Source organism: Tympanuchus pallidicinctus, unplaced genomic scaffold (genome assembly GCF_026119805.1).
Source record: "Tympanuchus pallidicinctus isolate F22 unplaced genomic scaffold, pur_lepc_1.0 scaffold27, whole genome shotgun sequence".
NCBI lineage: Eukaryota > Metazoa > Chordata > Aves > Galliformes > Phasianidae > Tympanuchus > Tympanuchus pallidicinctus.
The window spans coordinates 5,534,654-5,551,935 of NW_026294744.1; the positions used below are offsets into that span (position 1 = coordinate 5,534,654).

General features: G+C 38.4%; 1 protein-coding gene across 2 annotated transcripts in view; it reads left to right on the forward strand.

Annotated features, from left to right (window-relative positions):
• SULT4A1 (sulfotransferase family 4A member 1) overlaps nucleotides 1-17,061 on the forward strand; it is a 30,635-nt gene extending 13,574 nt beyond the window's left edge. Inside the window, exons 2-8 of one of the 2 annotated variants that reach the window (XR_008208575.1) lie at nucleotides 2,761-2,891; nucleotides 4,244-4,324; nucleotides 4,434-4,560; nucleotides 7,792-7,886; nucleotides 9,889-10,027; nucleotides 13,659-13,778; nucleotides 15,319-15,435. Coding sequence is in view for 1 of the 2 variants with exons in the window: in XM_052690733.1 (XP_052546693.1) it covers nucleotides 2,761-2,891; nucleotides 4,244-4,324; nucleotides 4,434-4,560; nucleotides 7,792-7,886; nucleotides 9,889-10,027; nucleotides 15,319-15,431 (686 nt within the window). In the remaining variant the exon portion in view is untranslated. Of the gene's footprint in view, nucleotides 1-2,760; nucleotides 2,892-4,243; nucleotides 4,325-4,433; nucleotides 4,561-7,791; nucleotides 7,887-9,888; nucleotides 10,028-13,658; nucleotides 13,779-15,318 lie in introns of both variants that reach the window. The other variant, XM_052690733.1, reaches the window with a different exon arrangement.
• Nucleotides 17,062-17,282: the final 221 nt, after the last annotated feature.

Below are 17,282 nucleotides of genomic sequence, written 5' to 3' on the forward strand. Positions count from 1 at the left end.
TTTTTGTTTGTTTGTTATTGTTTTTAATCAAATTAATGTGTTGAGTGTTTGTTTTCTAAACACAGGGAATCAAGTTGATCGTTTTTTACATGATGGCTTTTGGGGGGTGTGTGTGTGTGTGTGTGGTAGAGATGAATGATAATACAAGGATGACAAATAAAACAAAAAATCAGAATTCCCTCAAAAGTTGAAGTTTTCATTAGTATGGACCTAATTCACGTCCATGGACCTAGTTTATGTCCACAGATCTGAGGAGAACTAGGTAAGACCCCAGAAGCTTTGCTCCCCAGACTTCACCTCTTAGTTCTCTCATTGATCTGCTGTAGAGCTGGTAGGGAGCATGCTGCTCTCCTGAAATTTCAGCAGTCCTGCCTCAGCATCCATCCTGCATTCAGAGGCACCACAGAGATTTTGTCAAGGTTCAGCTGAGCAGGCAAAGACTGAGACTGAGAAAGCACTGGTGTTGGTGTTTTTCCTTACAGTTAGTCTTTTTCCTTTCATGCAAGAGGGTTGCTGTGATAGCATTTTTCTTTACAAGCAGAATTGGAAATACAGAAATAAATTACAGAGAACCAGGATGTCTTCTGTCAGGATAAATGTTTAATGAGAACAAGGTTGTGCTCATTCGAAGTCACAAGGACTGATACTGATGTACTGTGTGTATGCTAATTTTAATATATAAAATACATGCTTGAACTTAAAAATGCAGAGTGAACAGCCTCAAGGGCAAGTGTGTATTAAGCCTCTGACAGCCCTCTCTGAAGGTGATGATAATGTGAAAGTTTCTTTTTTTCCAAGCCATTTTAATTCACCCAACAATCAGTCAGGAAACGCAGAAGTGTTCTTCCAATCTGTTCTTGGAGAGGTATATTTTTTCATACTGCATCCAGACCCTGTTCCCTCTAAACAGTACCTACAGTACATGAATTTTTTTCTTTTTTTTTTTTTTCCTTCCTGCTAATTTAAATTAAAAAGAAAAAATCCGAATAGTGATACTCAAATTTTTCTTTTGTTTGAACAGCATGTAGGAATTAGAGCAAAGTGTGTCTGTGTTGCTGTGTATGATCATACTGGCTAACATGAGTTACCTGGTGACTGTTACAAGTTAACTGCAACTTGCAAGTTCTTTGCAAACATAAATAGGACCAAAAGGCACGATTTATGGATTTTTAGGTTATCTTTCCAAGGATATGAAATAGACAGGCTTGCATGATTGCATTATTCAGTACTTCAGATAGCAAAAAAAAAAAAAAAAAAAAATCCTGGTTTTTTTTCCTTACCACTTACAGTTCTTAAATAATTGGTCAGTCTGTTGCAGCATCCAGGATTTTCAATGTCTGCACAACTTGTCTTTTAAACCATGGGGTCTCTTGCTTATTACTTCACTGATCTTGGCTCTTACTATTCTTCCGTCTTACCAAAAGCCTGTGCCTTTCCCTTTTTAATATCAGATATCTCTAAATTTTTGTTTGCCTGCTTAGGGAATTTCCTGCTCTCTAGATCTGTCTGCCTGAAGGTAAAATCAATTAAAATATATAGGCTGCTCCAAAAGTAATGCCTTCTATTTATTTCCATGGAAAGAACAAACAGATACAAAAAGCACAATGACACTATTTGATAGAGCAAATTCTTGGCTACAAAACACTGCTTTTTTATGTAGTTGCCACCATTAGCTGATTTGAGCAGATAAGCTGATAGAGACTCTTAATTTCGTGGTGTGACAGCAGTGCACAGCCATCTGGAACATGGCTGGACTTTCATGCTGCTGTACACTGCTGAAATTCACCACCCACCGCCTCGTTGTGCTCACAGCTGCTGTTTGGTATCCATAAATGTTCAGCAAGCATTGATGAATGTCAATGGGTGCAATTATTTCCACATGAAGGATTTCCTTTGCACTTCCTTATCAGGCATCATTTTATCAGACTGCTCCTCTGCTGCTGTCACACAGCAAAAAAAAAAAAAGTAAGGGAATATTGATGGGAAGGTTCAACCTCTACAGCCATGTCACTATCATCTGCTTCCGGTATCATGGACTGAAAGAACAAAATAGGAGGCATTACTTTTGGAGCAACTCCCATAGTTTCCCTGCTCAAAATGCTACTTAGAATACCTTTTAACTTTCCAAAGCACAGTCATTAAGGCTATATTATCTCTCGGTTGCTTTGTAAGTGTCTTCAGACTGGAGAGTGGTACATAATGGAGGCCTCTAAAGATTGTTTCTAATTCACTGTGCATTGATGTGTTCATTGGTTTATCCAATCTATAAAATGGAAGTATAAATAGACTTTCAAATCATTACGTAACAGTAGAATTGCCTACCATTTATATAGAAGACACTGGTTGTTCCCCCGTACAGCCTCTAATGCATTTTGTGAACTTGGATGACCTCTCTCTGCTTCAGTTTTTTCATTTCTAGAATTGAAATAGTGGGATTTGCCTAACTAACACTCATAGTGAAAGGCTCAGTATATGTAAAATGCTTTCCAATTCACGGGTTAAAAGGATTGGGATACAGAAACATTTATATTTAAGTTACTGCTAAAGAAAAATCTCAGATATTTGATGTGGTAGGAGATTTTCATGTATTTAAAATAGGAGAGCAGACATACTACGTTAAAGCAGTAGCTGTAGACTGAGATCAGAGCAAACTGTTGAGGAAAAAGCTATTATTTCTTTGTCTGGGTCTGCTTTCGTATGCTTCTGTTTAGATAAGGACTGTAATACAATCTGTTCTCTTTCATTGTTTGGTTTATGCAGGCACAGGCTTGCTACAGGAAGTGGTTTATCTAGTGAGTCAGGGAGCTGATCCAGATGAGATTGGACTAATGAATATAGATGAACAACTTCCAGTCCTAGAGTACCCTCAACCTGGTCTGGACATCATCAAGGTACAATTTATTACAAAGAAACTCACTCAGCATTTGGATATCTTTTTGTAGGCTTCATGTTTATCACTTCATCTCATCCTGTGCCCTTGTCCTTGTTCAGTTTGTTGGAATGATTCAGAGTATTATTACGTTATTTTGAAGTTGGTTTTATTAATCTTGATTATATTCCAGTGCTTTAAAACATATTTCTCAATGTCCTAAACATATTGACAACAGATTTCTTGAAGAAAAGAGTTATGTAAGTGCAAGCTCTCCAAATGAGACTGATTTGCTCTGATCCTTTCCCTGAATTTGCAGAAGAACTACAGATGCAGAGATCTGTGAATCTGTAGACACTCTACTCTGAATTTGAACATACAGCTCCCAAGAGACTCAGGGTCTGTGGATCTATGAACTCTGTAGTGGAGTTAGAGGAGTTTGGAGTATTTTGCATGAAATGACTTTGGCATTGTTAAGAGTTACTCAGATTAGTGGCATGGCATGTTAAGTGTGATCTTGTTATTGCTCTAACTACTTTAGATACTGGTCTAATCATTCCAAGATATGCAAAATACCAGGCTCCATCTGAAGACTGCTACAGTGCTTGCTGATTTGAGCTAGCTAAGGCTAGTATGGATAGATCAAAGCTGCTTCCAGTCACTTACTACTGCAGCATTTGGCCCTCTTTAGGATGATTATTCAGGGGCCAGAGATTGCTTTCCTTTTTTGCTTTGTGACCCTAGTCTAGTGAGACCTCAGTGATATGTCAATGCAAATAAGCAGGAGCAATAGTGAGAGGTTTAGTTTGAGATCACGCATTGTGGATACTCTGCTAACAACTCAATCCAGTAGTAGTTTATGCAGCTTTTAACTACTGGAAGATGATCTTGTCATAAAACTTTTTTTTTTTTTTTTTTTTTCCAAATTATGATTGAAAAATACCTTTAAAAGTGTTTATGTACTCAGGTAAACCTTTGAATTGTCTGGGTCCAATTCGGAGGCTAAAATTAGCTTTGGATTATAATTTTGAAGTTGAAAAATTAAGGATAGGGTTTTTTGAAGCTGTTCATTCAGCCCTTCTAATGTTTTTCACTGAATTTTAGTGGGAGTGTCAGTGAAAACAAGGTCAGTTTTATGCTAAGAATCTTCAACCCTTCTAGTCTTCCTAAGAGGATCCTACAAATTGGAGTAGTTTCCAAGATCCATCCTTTTGGTTTAAAACAGATGAAATTCTCTGACCTAATTTCTAGTCCAGACCCCTATTAATTTAAGAAGTGAATTTCTGCATGTGGCTCAGTAAAGTAAAGGACATCAGTTCAGGAGAACTCAGGATGTGCCAAAAACTAATACATAGTTTCTTTGCTTTATTTTAGGAACTGACATCTCCTCGCCTCATAAAAAGCCACCTACCATATCGTTTTTTGCCTTCAGACCTCCATAATGGCAATTCAAAGGTAAGAATTAATTCATGCTTGTCTAACTGAACCAGCAACAATTATTTATGTGCTTAGGGAAACGGAAAGAACAAACTTTCATTAAGATGATTTCCCTCCTTTGTCGTAGGTAATATACATGGCTCGCAACCCCAAAGACCTGGTGGTGTCTTATTACCAGTTTCACCGCTCCCTAAGGACCATGAGCTACAGAGGAACATTTCAGGAGTTCTGCAGAAGGTTTATGAATGACAAGTGTAAGGAGCGACTGTCTGTGCACATGTTGTTACACATTTATTTTCATCTCTGCAAGTACAAAAATAAAGTAGATAAAGATGCATTTATTTTGTTTATACTGCAAGGAGGGTACTAGAGATACAGTGCTGCATGAGCTTAGATTTGTCTGTGCAAACTGGCCATGTCTTGTAAATAACTGTCTTACAATATTTGACCCTGTGGGATCAATTGTGTTCGACTTCACTCAGGTAAATTCTAGTTTGCATGAGACTGAGCTCATGCATCAGCAGGAATACAGTAGTAAGTTACCTGTAAGAAGGTAATTGTAGGCTGAAAATTTACTACTGTAATGTAACTTGTGTTACAACAGCTCATCAGCTGCTTGCTCAGTAACTCCTGTGAGTGAAGGCTGTTTCACTACATACCAACCCACTGTGTTTCCTTCAGGCTGCACTACCTTAAGTAGCTCCATTGCACGAACTTAGTAACATTACAGGGAGTGAAGGCTTGTTCTCATGTAAGTAGCTGTCACTGAGCTTTTTGCCAATGGATTGCCGTGCTTTGTAGCTAGCAAGATCAAAAAACAGAACAATGCAGGTTTTTTTTACTGCATTCTCTTTCTCTATAAAATCTTCTTTATGCACCCTAATGTGATGTTAAGAAGTCACAATACACTTTGGTCTGCTCTGAGACAAGCATCTCCTCTGGATCCAGAAAATGTATTTCCATCTGGAATTTGGGGGACTTGATGCTAAAGAAGCTGCATAATACTAAAGGAAAGGAAAAAGGTAAAAGCCTGCCAATGGAGGTTAGTTAACAGGCTTTTTTGGGCTTGCCACTTTCTTTTGTGCAGGAGGTTAAATATCCTTCCATTCCCAACCCACCTTCAACTTTTTTTTCTGCATTCCCCTAGAATGGGAGTCTTGTCTGCAACCCATGAGCAGGAGCTTCTACATTGGAGACATATTAAAGATAGGTTCTTCTAAGATGGGAGGAAGGTTCTTCATTCTCTTTCATGTAAATATCCCAGGAGTTATTTAGATCTTTATCTTATAGCAGCTATGTGATTTGTCATTACCTTCTGGAGTCAGTAAAACATTGCAGCGTGTTCTGTGTCCGTAATTATGCAAAGTGAGTGTTTTGTAATACAGTCAATATGGCACTTATTTAAGTGATTCCATCTCATGAAAGCAATATAGAAGCAAAAAAAGTAAGCATTCAAAGTAGCGCAAGAAGGAGAGGCATTAAATCCAAATGACACAATCCCATTTTTTTAACCCCTTATCTTATATCTGTCCATCTGGAAACGGATTTAGTGCATGCTAGCTCTTATGCTAATGGGGGATTGATCTTAAATATGCTAATTCTTTGTCACTACCCTCTGGAGCTTAAGGGAATTTCTTACATAAAATGCAGGTAAACTCTATTATCATAATGTTAACGGATTCTTGCCCTGTGCAGTTAGGAGCAGCTAGCAGAAGGGTTTTTTGCTTGACTGATGTATAAGCTCCATGCATGAATTTCTTTAAAATTATAAAGAATAGAAATGATGTTTAATACTTTTCTGAAGTTGTTTTGTTGTAAAGATAAAAATATCAATACTGAGAAAATGTGAAGAACTGCTCACTGTATTTGCTTAGCATCTACCTTGATTATCTGAGATACTTGGAGGAAGTGCCATTGTGCCATTGTGGCCAAGAAGGTATCCTGGGATACATTAGAAAGAGCATGGCCAACAGGTCAGGTGATCCACTTCCTCTACTCTGTTCTGGTGTGGCCACATTTAGAGTGCCAGTTCAGGGCTCCCCAGTTCAAAACAGAGAGGGATCTCATAGGAGGAGCTCAGTGGAGAGCCGCAAAGATGATAAAACTCTTGGAGCATCTCCCATATGAGGCAAGGCTGAGTAACCTGGGTCTGTTCAGCCTGGAGAAAAGAAGACTGAGAGGCGGATCTGATAAATTTTTATGAATAGCTAAAGGGAGGTGGGGGGCAAATGGATGAGGCCAGACTCTTCTTGGTGGTCTGTAGCAATAGGACAAGGAGTAGGGCCTAGAACTTGAATGTTGAAAGTTCCATACAAATATTTGGAAGATCTTCTTTAGTGACGGAGCACTGGAATGGGTTATCCAGAGAGGTTGTGGAGCCTGCTATGGAGATGAATTCAAGACCCATCTGGACATCTACCTATACAGCCTATTGTAGGGTACCTGCTTCAGCAGGAGGGTTGGACTTGATGATCTTCTGAGGTTCCTTCTAACCTACGCAATTCTGTGATTCTGTAATGCATTTCTCCTTTGCTTTCCTTTCTGATACTGTTGGCAGCAAAACATACTCTTTAGATAATAAATGCCAGTGTCTGTACCTCTGCTACACACAAAGATAGACAAAAATCAGTCAAATGTGGATTTTGTCGGAGAAGTGGAAAATAAAGCAGGAAAAAAATTGAGGGGATTGGAGCTTCTATTAACCACTGCCTCAGCAGTGCTGGGAACATGGGCCCTCCTGGTGTACCAACTTAGCTACAATATATCTGAGACCGTGTTCTGGAATACCTACCTAGGTTGCATGGAAATGCTAAGAAAGTAACAACAGAAGAGAATAAGTCCTAGATTTTAGAGGAAGCAAAAGATAAATAGGATATTCTATTGGTACACCTTTAGTATTCTGAGAATGACAGTGAAGCATATTAATATGCGTGTTTCTTCAATACTTGTGTAATAAAGAAAGGATAATGGCTGTTAGCAGTTCTTTGTCAGTCACAGCAGATGCTTTATGGAATTTTCCACTATATATAGATTTCCATTACATATATGTTGTCTGTGCTTTGAGTAATGGAAGGTGCAGTCTGATAATGCCAACTGCAGGAATTTGCACAGGTCAGAGCCACTGAAAATTTACTTTTTGCAAATATATCTCTGTAATTTTTATATTGGCTCAACTTTGGTGCAGTAGTCAGGCATTACTAATACTGAGCTCCCGAGAGGCCCATAGTGAAATATGGTTGCACTTTCAGTTGAGTATTTTTTCTTTAGGTTAGGTTAGCTCTTTTGAATATTCCACACTGGTAGAAATGTTCTTTTCCAATTAAGTAAGTCACTGTGCATGGCAATGGAGCAAAACCAGACAACTCTCTTAAGGCTGTTAATCACCCAAATTAATTTAGTTTTCATTTTTACATTTTTGAAGGGGAATTAATAACAACAGTATTAATATTTCCTCATGCCAATCGTACTATCTTCTGTATCTATAGTAGGATATGGTTCGTGGTTTGAACATGTCCAAGAGTTTTGGGAACATCATATGGATGCCAATGTACTTTTCCTCAAGTATGAAGATATGCACAAGGTAGGTTAGATGTAACAAAGAGGTATTTTAAGCACTTTAAATGTCATAACATGTAAAACATATGAAGTTTAAAAATTGTTTCTTGTGCCCGTGTTTGAGCTTTCTAATCTCTGATACCATTTTTAAAGCAGTAGCATTCATAGCTTCCATAAGCACTGTTGTAAACCTAGTAATTTATTCAGGAATCTACCTTCTTGCATAGGTGGTCAACAGTTCACACAGAGCAGGTGCTCTTGCTACACATCCCTTGACTTTCATTTAAAATGAGTGTCTTATTGTGTGTTCTGTATCAGTGAGAACTGAAGTCTCTCTCATTAGGGGTTTGTCTCACATATCTCACAATTATTCTGATTATTTGGTTGTCCTTACTGTCTGCTGTGAATCTGTCTTAAAAACAATTTGAGGTGATGATGTAGCATGAGGTGAACTTCTAGGGTTGTTACAGCATGCTGGCTGATAAATCCACTTTATTTTTAATCAGAAATGTAATGAAAGTACTACATTGAACATTATTTCCCATTTCCTATATAGCAGTAATATATTTTTGAGGATTAATAAACATTTTCAAAGTGAGCACTGTTCCCAAGGGTTCATCTTGGGACTGGTACTCTTTAACATCTTTATCAATCACATAGATGATGTGATTGAGTGCACCCTTGGCAAGTTTTCTGATGACACCAAGCTGAGTGGTGTGGTTGGTACAGCTGAAGGGAGGGATGCCATGCAGAGGGAGCTTGATAAACTCAAAAGGTGTACCTAATGAGGTTCAGCAAAGCAAAGTGCAAGGTTTTGCACTTGGGTCAAGGTAATCCCAGATATGTATACAACCTGGAAGAAGAACACCTTGAGACAGCCCTGCTGAGAAGTACTTGGGGATCCTGGTTGATGAAAAACTAACATGAGCCAGTAGCATGCTCTTGTAGCCCAGAAGGCCTGTGGTGTCCTGGATTCTGTCAGAAGAGGAGTGGCCAATAAGGTGAGTGAGGGAGGTGATTGACCCCCTCTACTCTGCCCTCATGAGGTTCCAGCTGGTGTACTGTGTCCAAGACTGGGGCCCCTAACATGGGAATGGTGTGGAGCTTTTGGAGAGCGTACAGATGAAGGCCACAAAGATGATTATGGAGCTGGAGAACCTTTCCTATGAAGACTGGCTGAAGGAGCTGGGCTTATTCATCTTGGAAAAGAGAAGGCTGCAGGGAAACTTCATTGCAGCCTTTTAATATTTAAAGGGAGTTTATAAACATGAGGAAAATCAACTTTTTACAAGGGTACATAGCAATAGGACAAAGGGGGATGGTTTTAAACTAAAGGAGGAGAGGTTTAGATTTTATGTCAGGGGGAAGTTTTTTACTGAGGGAGTGGTGAGGTGGTGGCACAGGCTGCCCAGAAGTGTTTAAAAGGACTTGGGCAATCTGATCTAGTACTTGATCTGCCTGTGGCAGGGGAGTTGGAACTTGATGATCCTTGAGTTCCCTTCCAACCTCAAGCATTCTATGATTTCTATGATTTTTGACTGGAAAATTAATGCAGACATTGGATGAACCCAGCTCCTATGTCTAAACCTCCAGAAAGGCAAGAGCAAGGTAGAACTCAATAAAGCTGAATAAATATACAATTTCAGCTTATATTTTTCTTGTACTTTCTGACAGAAGATGTGGTGAAGCAGAATAATGATGCTAATTTAGTAGCAGGGATTTAAAACCCACGATTTTGAATAACGTTTTCATTCTCATCTGTGCATTGAGGGATGCTGCTGAAAGCTGGTAGCATCACAGCATCTGTGTACCTTCCTGCTTGTCCTCCTCTAATTACTTGGAATGTGAGGGCTTATTCTCAGCAAATCAGAAGGTGGCAGCATTTTAAGACAGTGATGCTTCTGGAACTTCTTCATTGGTATTTTTCCCATTCATCATGATGAAATTGTTTTGAAATATTGAAAACCATTTTATAAATTCACTTGAAATACTGCAAAATAAATTCATCTTTAAATGCTCTCTTACAGGACTTGGCAACAATGGTTGAGCAATTGGTGAGATTCTTAGGAGTTTCTTATGACAAAGCACAGCTGGAATCCATGGTGGAACACTGCCATCAACTCATTGATCAGTGCTGTAATGCAGAAGCACTTCCTGTTGGCAGGGGTATGTTTAAAACCCACAGTAAAAATCTTAAGAGTGGAAGTTGAAAAAAGCAACTGACAGCTTAGAAACCTTCAAGATATGTTAAGGTGTTGGCAAAATGTTGACACATAAATGATGAGAGGAAAACTGATTTTTGGTGTAATTTTGGGAGTTGTTTTGTAACAACGATAGAAATGACTAAAAAGAACAGAAACATTCAAGCTCAGCAGCTTATATGCAACACCATCCAAACTGCTCTGTTTAAGCAGACAAGATGTCTTTGGCTTAATTCAACTGAATATGCTATTGATGTTGAGAAGACCACTTAGCTCAATCTGACATTTGGAACATCAAAGCACGTACAATTACTCGTAGTTTGTCCTGGCTTAAAAACCTTTGTGTTTCCTTGTATGAGATTCTCTGGAATAGCAGGTAATTCTAATTTGAAGTCATCAAATGGCAAGAACATATCGTTCTTCTCATGTGCTTTTTTCATTGTCTGCCTTGGCTGTCTAAAATGTGTGTAGCTTATAGATGTTTGTTCTTTTGAGGCCTTTCTGCAGGAATCCAAAGTGCTCTTTGATCTAGTCTAGTCCTTCATTAGTGTCAAAAAATCAATTCTTTTCTAATTCTTCTTTCTGATAAGCATAGAAGAATAAACTCAAGAAGCCCTTCAACTTACTTAACATAGCACTTAACTCTTTTTGAAAATGAGGACTTAAGAAAGCGATGGAGAGTTCCTGTGTCAGCTTCACAAGTGCCTTTTCCAAAGTGAATTCAAACTAAAGAGATCACTTTAGCCACTCAAACAATTCAACTTTAACTGGAACTTTTGGTTCCCCTTGTTTATCTGTCTGTAGCCATGTTACCACTTTTTGTTACAGCATCATGCATAAAGCTCATGCTTATCATGGCTGCAGAGTCTTTTCAGTGGTTGTGGTTTAAAGGTTATTGTCCCTTACGCAGGCAGTGTGACCTGAATACTTTGTTCTTAGGTTTCTGTGTAGGAGCCCTTTCCACATGACTTCTCTCAGCCAATCTTGTTGTTATCTGCAAGTTTTCTTAACTGTAATTTTTACACGTATTTTCAAATGTCTGATAAAAACATCAAATATCATCAGTCCTTCTTGACTACTTATTTTAAGTAGTTTATCATACATTTATCATACATTTTATTTATTGGTGTGGGGCTGGCTGACAGATATCCACCAAGCTGCTTTCTCAGTTCCCTTCAGCAATATTGGTGGAGCAAAAAGAATGAAAAAGCTAATTGGTCAAGATAAAGAAAGGGAGATTGCATCATGGGCAAACTTGGGGAAGATCAATTGATTTCCAATTAAAAATTGAGTATGATAGTGTGAAACAAAACAAAAAACACCTTTTTCTCATGCCCTTTTCCCTCAAGTCTTGACTTCAGTCCTCATTCTCCCACATCTTTCCAACGCTGGGTGGCACAGGAGGAATGGGGAACCCGTTAACAACAGTTACTTTCTGCTGCTGTTTTCTCTTCAGACTTTTCCCCTGCTCCAGTGTGAGAATCCCTCCCACAGGGCACAGCCTTTCACGAATTGTTATACTACAGGAGTTTCCAACAGGCTGCAATTCTCAAAGAATCATTCCACCATGGGCCTCATCATAGGGTACAGTACTTCAGGAAAAAACTGCTACAGTGGGTGACCCATAACAAGCTTCAGCATGGAAATCTGCTTCATCGTGGTCCTCTAGGCTGCAGGGGGACAACCTGCACCACCACAGTCTTGTCCACGTACTTGCAGGAAAATATCCACTCTGGCATTTGGAACAACACTTCCTCCCACTCCTTTTTTCCTCACTTTGTGTTGTTTCTCTCATATTTTTTTTACCTCCTCTCTTACAGCTGTTTGCTCCTTAAATTCATTATCATAGAGGCACTGTCAGCCAGTAGTGAGTCTGCTTTGGAGCCATCTGGAACTGATTCTGTCTAGTGTGTGGAGCAGCTCCTGCGCTCTTCTCACAGAAGCCACCTTTGCAGCTTCCTCAAACCTTTCTGTCTAAACTCAAAGAACATTTTATAATATACTAAATAATACATAATATACTAAAAAAGAACACTAAAATCACATGCCTTAAAAAAGTCCATTGTATCTTTGCAATCACCTTTAATCAGTCAGACTGTAATCATATGAACATTCGGTCAGGTTTGTGTGAGAGGATCTGTTTCCCATGAAAGCAGGTTTACTGATATTCTATACTGCCTTTGTCTTTTTTTGGCAGAGCTTCATGCCAGTTTTCATTCCCCTGCCCAGACTACGGTCAGAGTAACTGACCCTCACTAATTGGTATTCTGTGCATGTTGCCACGTACTTTTCAGAATGTCGTACTTTGAAAAAGGTGTTGCTCAAACATCCTTGCTTTTATCTGTGAATTTGTGAACCTGGCACTGAAAGGTTGTTATTATTACTTAGAAGCTGTACACTCTAGTTGTTACAGAAGGATCTGGAAGATGAACTTCTATGAGCAGTTCTGTAACTGTGATATGGCACCTCTTTTGCTCCAGTGCAGTTATGTTCTGGTAAATGATGAGTTCTTGAAATAAATATCTCAAGATTGCTAGCTTGAATTAAAATTCTGGTAAGGATAAAAGACTGGAGTTTTACTGAAAGACCTCTAGTTTTCAGCCGGGTATCCACAGTGTAGTGTGTTTTTCTGCTGTTAAATATCTTAACTCTCATCCTACTCTCACCCCACTTCTTCAAACTGAAAATTCAACATGTAACACAGCGTGCATTTTGTGTGAAAACCACAAACCATCTCATTTACAGTAGAATTTTACAGCAGGTTACCAGCCTACTTCTTGGCTGTGAAAACAAGATCAAAAAATGAGTCTGGTAAGGCATCCTGAGCACCTTGGAGTTTCAGGCAAGATTTTGCAATCAACAGAGCCATATCCTCCTCTGTTCAATTGTGTCAAGTTACACGGAAACCTAGGTTTGTACCTAGCCTCTGCTATCTTAGAGATCTGTGGAGCAGCATCAGCGACTTGCTGTGCACAGCTAAAATCCCTCCTCCTTGTCTAGTGAAAGACAGAAAGGCAGTTGTGAAAGGAAGGTGAGGCTGTAATATCAGAAAAAACAGAGAAAAGAGAATAGAGCTGCTGCTGAGGCCTTCAGCAGGCAGAAAGGTCAGCTTTTGTCCCCACTGCCCAGTTCACCCACACAAATGGGGCAGTGCCTGCTTTTGCTGCATGCACACTTCCAAATGCAGTGTTAGTGTTCGCTGTTTTGTAGTAGAGCCTGCAAACCCCCGAAGTTCTGAGCCTCTTTTTCTTATCTTCTACAAATCTTTCAAAAAGATCCCTCTGTTTTTTAATATGCAAGAAAGGCAGCTACTGCAGCAAATTTGATATTTTGTCATTTGTTCTCTATGTGCTTTTTATTAAAAATATTCTTATTTTGAATTTCTTTTGTTCACTGTCTTTGGCTTTTACAACATTTTGTTACTTCAGAATGTAGCTTCATTAACGGAGCTTTGTTCTTCTGTTCATTTGTGTGACAAAGAATTCTGGCAGTAACATGACAGCTTATTGTAATTTGTTTCAAATATTTTTAATTTGTCATTAGTTACATTTACTTTATTTTGCTTTATTTTAGTTCTTCATTTTTTTTTCTTTTAGCACATTGATCTTTACTCTGAAGATAACCCTGAGCTTCTGTGAAAGCAGAAAAATGATTAGATATATTACTTATATTTGAGTCATAGTTTACACAGTTGCATGATTCAAATCATAAACCAGGTGGGTGACTTTTTTTGACAACCTATCCATTCATATGGTAACAAAAAACATGTTACAAATAATCTACTGCATATGCCCTTTATAATACCTATGATTTGTTTGTATGTGTTGTTAGGGAGATCCAGAAATTAAAAGTTTATCTTTCCCAAGCAGAGGAAGAAAATGTGTTATTAACATTGTTGAAATGGAAATATGGGCTTTTATGCAATTATAGTTGCGAGAATACAACTAATTTTTATTATCAGATATTTATGGTTGCAGGAAATGTTTTAACTGTCTCTTTGATAAAGGAGACATTTTGCAAAAGAAATATGTGTGATGTATTTTCTGTAACTTTCATGTTCTTTTGACCTTTGGATCCTGAAAGCAAACTGCAACACTGTCAGACCTGTAGGCGTTTTGGGGCAGTACTTTTCATGCAATGGTCCTTGCCACACATACTGCATCATCATGCAAATGTGTAATTTATTGAGGTTTCAAACAGTTTTGTCTTACGGCTCAATTTTAGTTGCTGCATAAAAGCAATGGTAATTAAATTAAATGGGTATTCTTTGTATGCATCAAATGCATAATTAAGTTCCCTGCATGTAGTTTTGCTCTTGCTGTTATGATTAAACTCAGTGGTACCACAGTCTCAGTTTTCCTTTCATTTATTCCAGCTGAACAAGCCTGGATTTTGTCTTTATTTATACCCAATATCAATGAAACACCAACAAATAATCCTGACTGACTATGACATAAACAAAATCTGTTGCAAAGAATCAGCGCCTAAGGGAGCTCTAGCTTTTGGCTGCTGATTTCAGCAGTGTCAGCAAGTTATGTTACTAGCTGGCCTCAGTAGGCAATACTCCATACACTGAAAAAATATTGTGTCCATAGCACATCCACTGAAAGCTTTCTGCTCCTTATGTACAAAATTAAATGGCACAAAGTGGGTGTATAGTACACATTCTTTTCAATGGATATTATTTAAGTATTTAACAAACTGTCGCCCTCAGTTTTGAAAAGTCATCTGTAGAATTAATCTTTAAGTGTAAAATAATAGAATTTTGCTATGCTAAAATTTCATCGATATTCAATAATCTATTTAATGCTCTGTATTCCATGCACCTTTTGGATAGTTTCCCAACTCATGTGTGGTAAAGGCACAGTCATTTTGAAATGCATTGTTAGGTGATGGGATTATTAAACATCCTTAGTTTGCACTGACACCAGAAATCAACTTCTGAATTAACATCCAAAACAAAATCTGTATTTAATGCTCATTAAGGCTAGAGCAAAATCTTGTAATCTGATTTTTTTCTCGGATAATACTCTCCAAATCCAGACCACAGTAGGGTACTCACTTCAGGGTTTTGCAAGAGTTGTAGCATTGGGCAAATGGGGAAGATACAAAGTAGCCTCAGGTCTTACTGAGGTTTCAGCGAGAGCTAACACTGATCAGCTTCTCACAAATAATACTTTGTGCCCTGCATAACAAGACTGTAGAAATTCGGTATCCTGTCTGCTCTCTGACTTGTGTTCCCTCTCTATGTTTCAGGTCGAGTTGGGCTGTGGAAAGACATCTTCACTGTTTCAATGAATGAGAAATTTGATTTAGTATATAAACAGAAGATGGGAAAATGTGACCTCACATTTGATTTTTATTTATAAAAAATGCATGCATATGATATCCAGATATAGCTAGAAGTGCTTTATGCATTCATTTATTACCTGCTGGACAAACTACTGTAGCTATTATGTGTATCAAGATTTAAAGAAAGAAAATCAATCTAAGTAAACCATAACAGATACAGTTATCTTTGATCCTAAACAGCTGTTTATTTTCTGGTATTTTAATTCTTCATCCACACACAAGAACTTCCTAGACAATACTAGAATATTCAGCTGCTATGGAATGTATTATATCAGTATAAGGTATGTATCATATATGCAACTAGAATGTACACCTTTTCAGCCCCACATTGATTATTTAATATTTTATAAAAGCTTTTCACTAGAACCTAAATAGCTGTCCATAAACCAAATAAATTATTTCAGAGGGAATCAAGTAACAGGCCAAAACTGTATGCTAGAATGATCTCAGGGGTTAATCTCATCATATTTATTTTTATAGCTGGTAAATCAAGTATAAATAAATCCCATTCCAAAATAGTAGCTGATTAAAGTGGGGTTCACACTAAGTTCTGCGCACCCATATCTGTGTAATTTCTGAGTAGGTTCTGTGTACTGGCATACTCTGCAAGACAGGCCTTGTTATGAAATACAGCTGTGATTGTCACCCTAATCACAAAACCCACCCACGTTTCAGATGGATGTCTTCCTGATGGATGAACCTGTGTGACCTGGTTTAGGGAACCTGGTTTGGCAGGGGGGTTGGTCTCGATGATCTTTAGAGGTCCCTTCCAACCCCTACAATGCTGTGATTCTGTGAAGTTCAGCTCCATGCAGAAGGTCAGAGAACAGAAGCTTTTTATGTCCCCAGCTCTCACTCGGTCCATCAAAACTGGGCTAAAAAGCATAACATCTGATGCAGAAGTTTTTCTCCAGGAATCAGGCTGACTAATGTTGGTTTCCTGTGTAGATCTGAATTTCACTTGTTAGATAAGGAAGAGAAGATAAGGTGCTGGATATCCTCAAGTTCCACCAAAAGTTAAAAGCACACAATACTATTTGCGCTACTGGACTCCATCACACCTAACTTAAGGCTGGTTGTGTGTGACACACTTAGCAGGGAGAGGAAACAGCAGCACTGAAGAAAGAGAGTTTAAAAATACATCACCAGGTGGGAGTAGTGTATGCATGATAGTTTCAGTAATTGTAAGCTATGACTTGTCTGGATTATAATCAGAATTCAAGTTTATTACTTTATCTTTTTTATTTTCTATGACAGGTATGCAAACAGCCTGAAGTAGGCTACTATCGCTGTAAAGCTCTCCAGAATGATTTTATTCTGTTAGGTAATGACATCAATGCCTTTCAGGTTCTCAGCTGCAGGAGGCCCATTTTTGCTAGTCAAATATTCAATCTCACCAAAAGCTGTGAGGAAGGACTAGCAGATTTTTAGTGTTTCAGTTCTGTTGGGAAACAAACTGTCAGTTCAGCTGGCAAGTGGTGTAGCATGATGTGGCTTGACAGCACTTTTCCTTGTATATTTGTGAGTGAAAATGCTTTCTGTGAAATTTTATTTCTATTTTTATATTTTTAGTACTGTATGAATATTAAGCACTACACGTTATACTTCTGTGCTTGCTCGCTTATTGAATAAAAGATGTGTTCCATGCGTTGTGGTTTGCTCATTTTGTAGCCCTCCTATTCATCTTGGGAGATGGATCCTCTTCACTACCAACACCTCCAGACTTAAGACAGAACAACTGCAGAAACACAATATCAAATCAGACCACTGCCTGACCCTGTGAGCTGTTTCTGACACTGCTAGTAACAAATACCTATGCAAGAATGTAGTAGAGAGCATAGCATTCTCTGAGCATCTTTGTGTTTAGT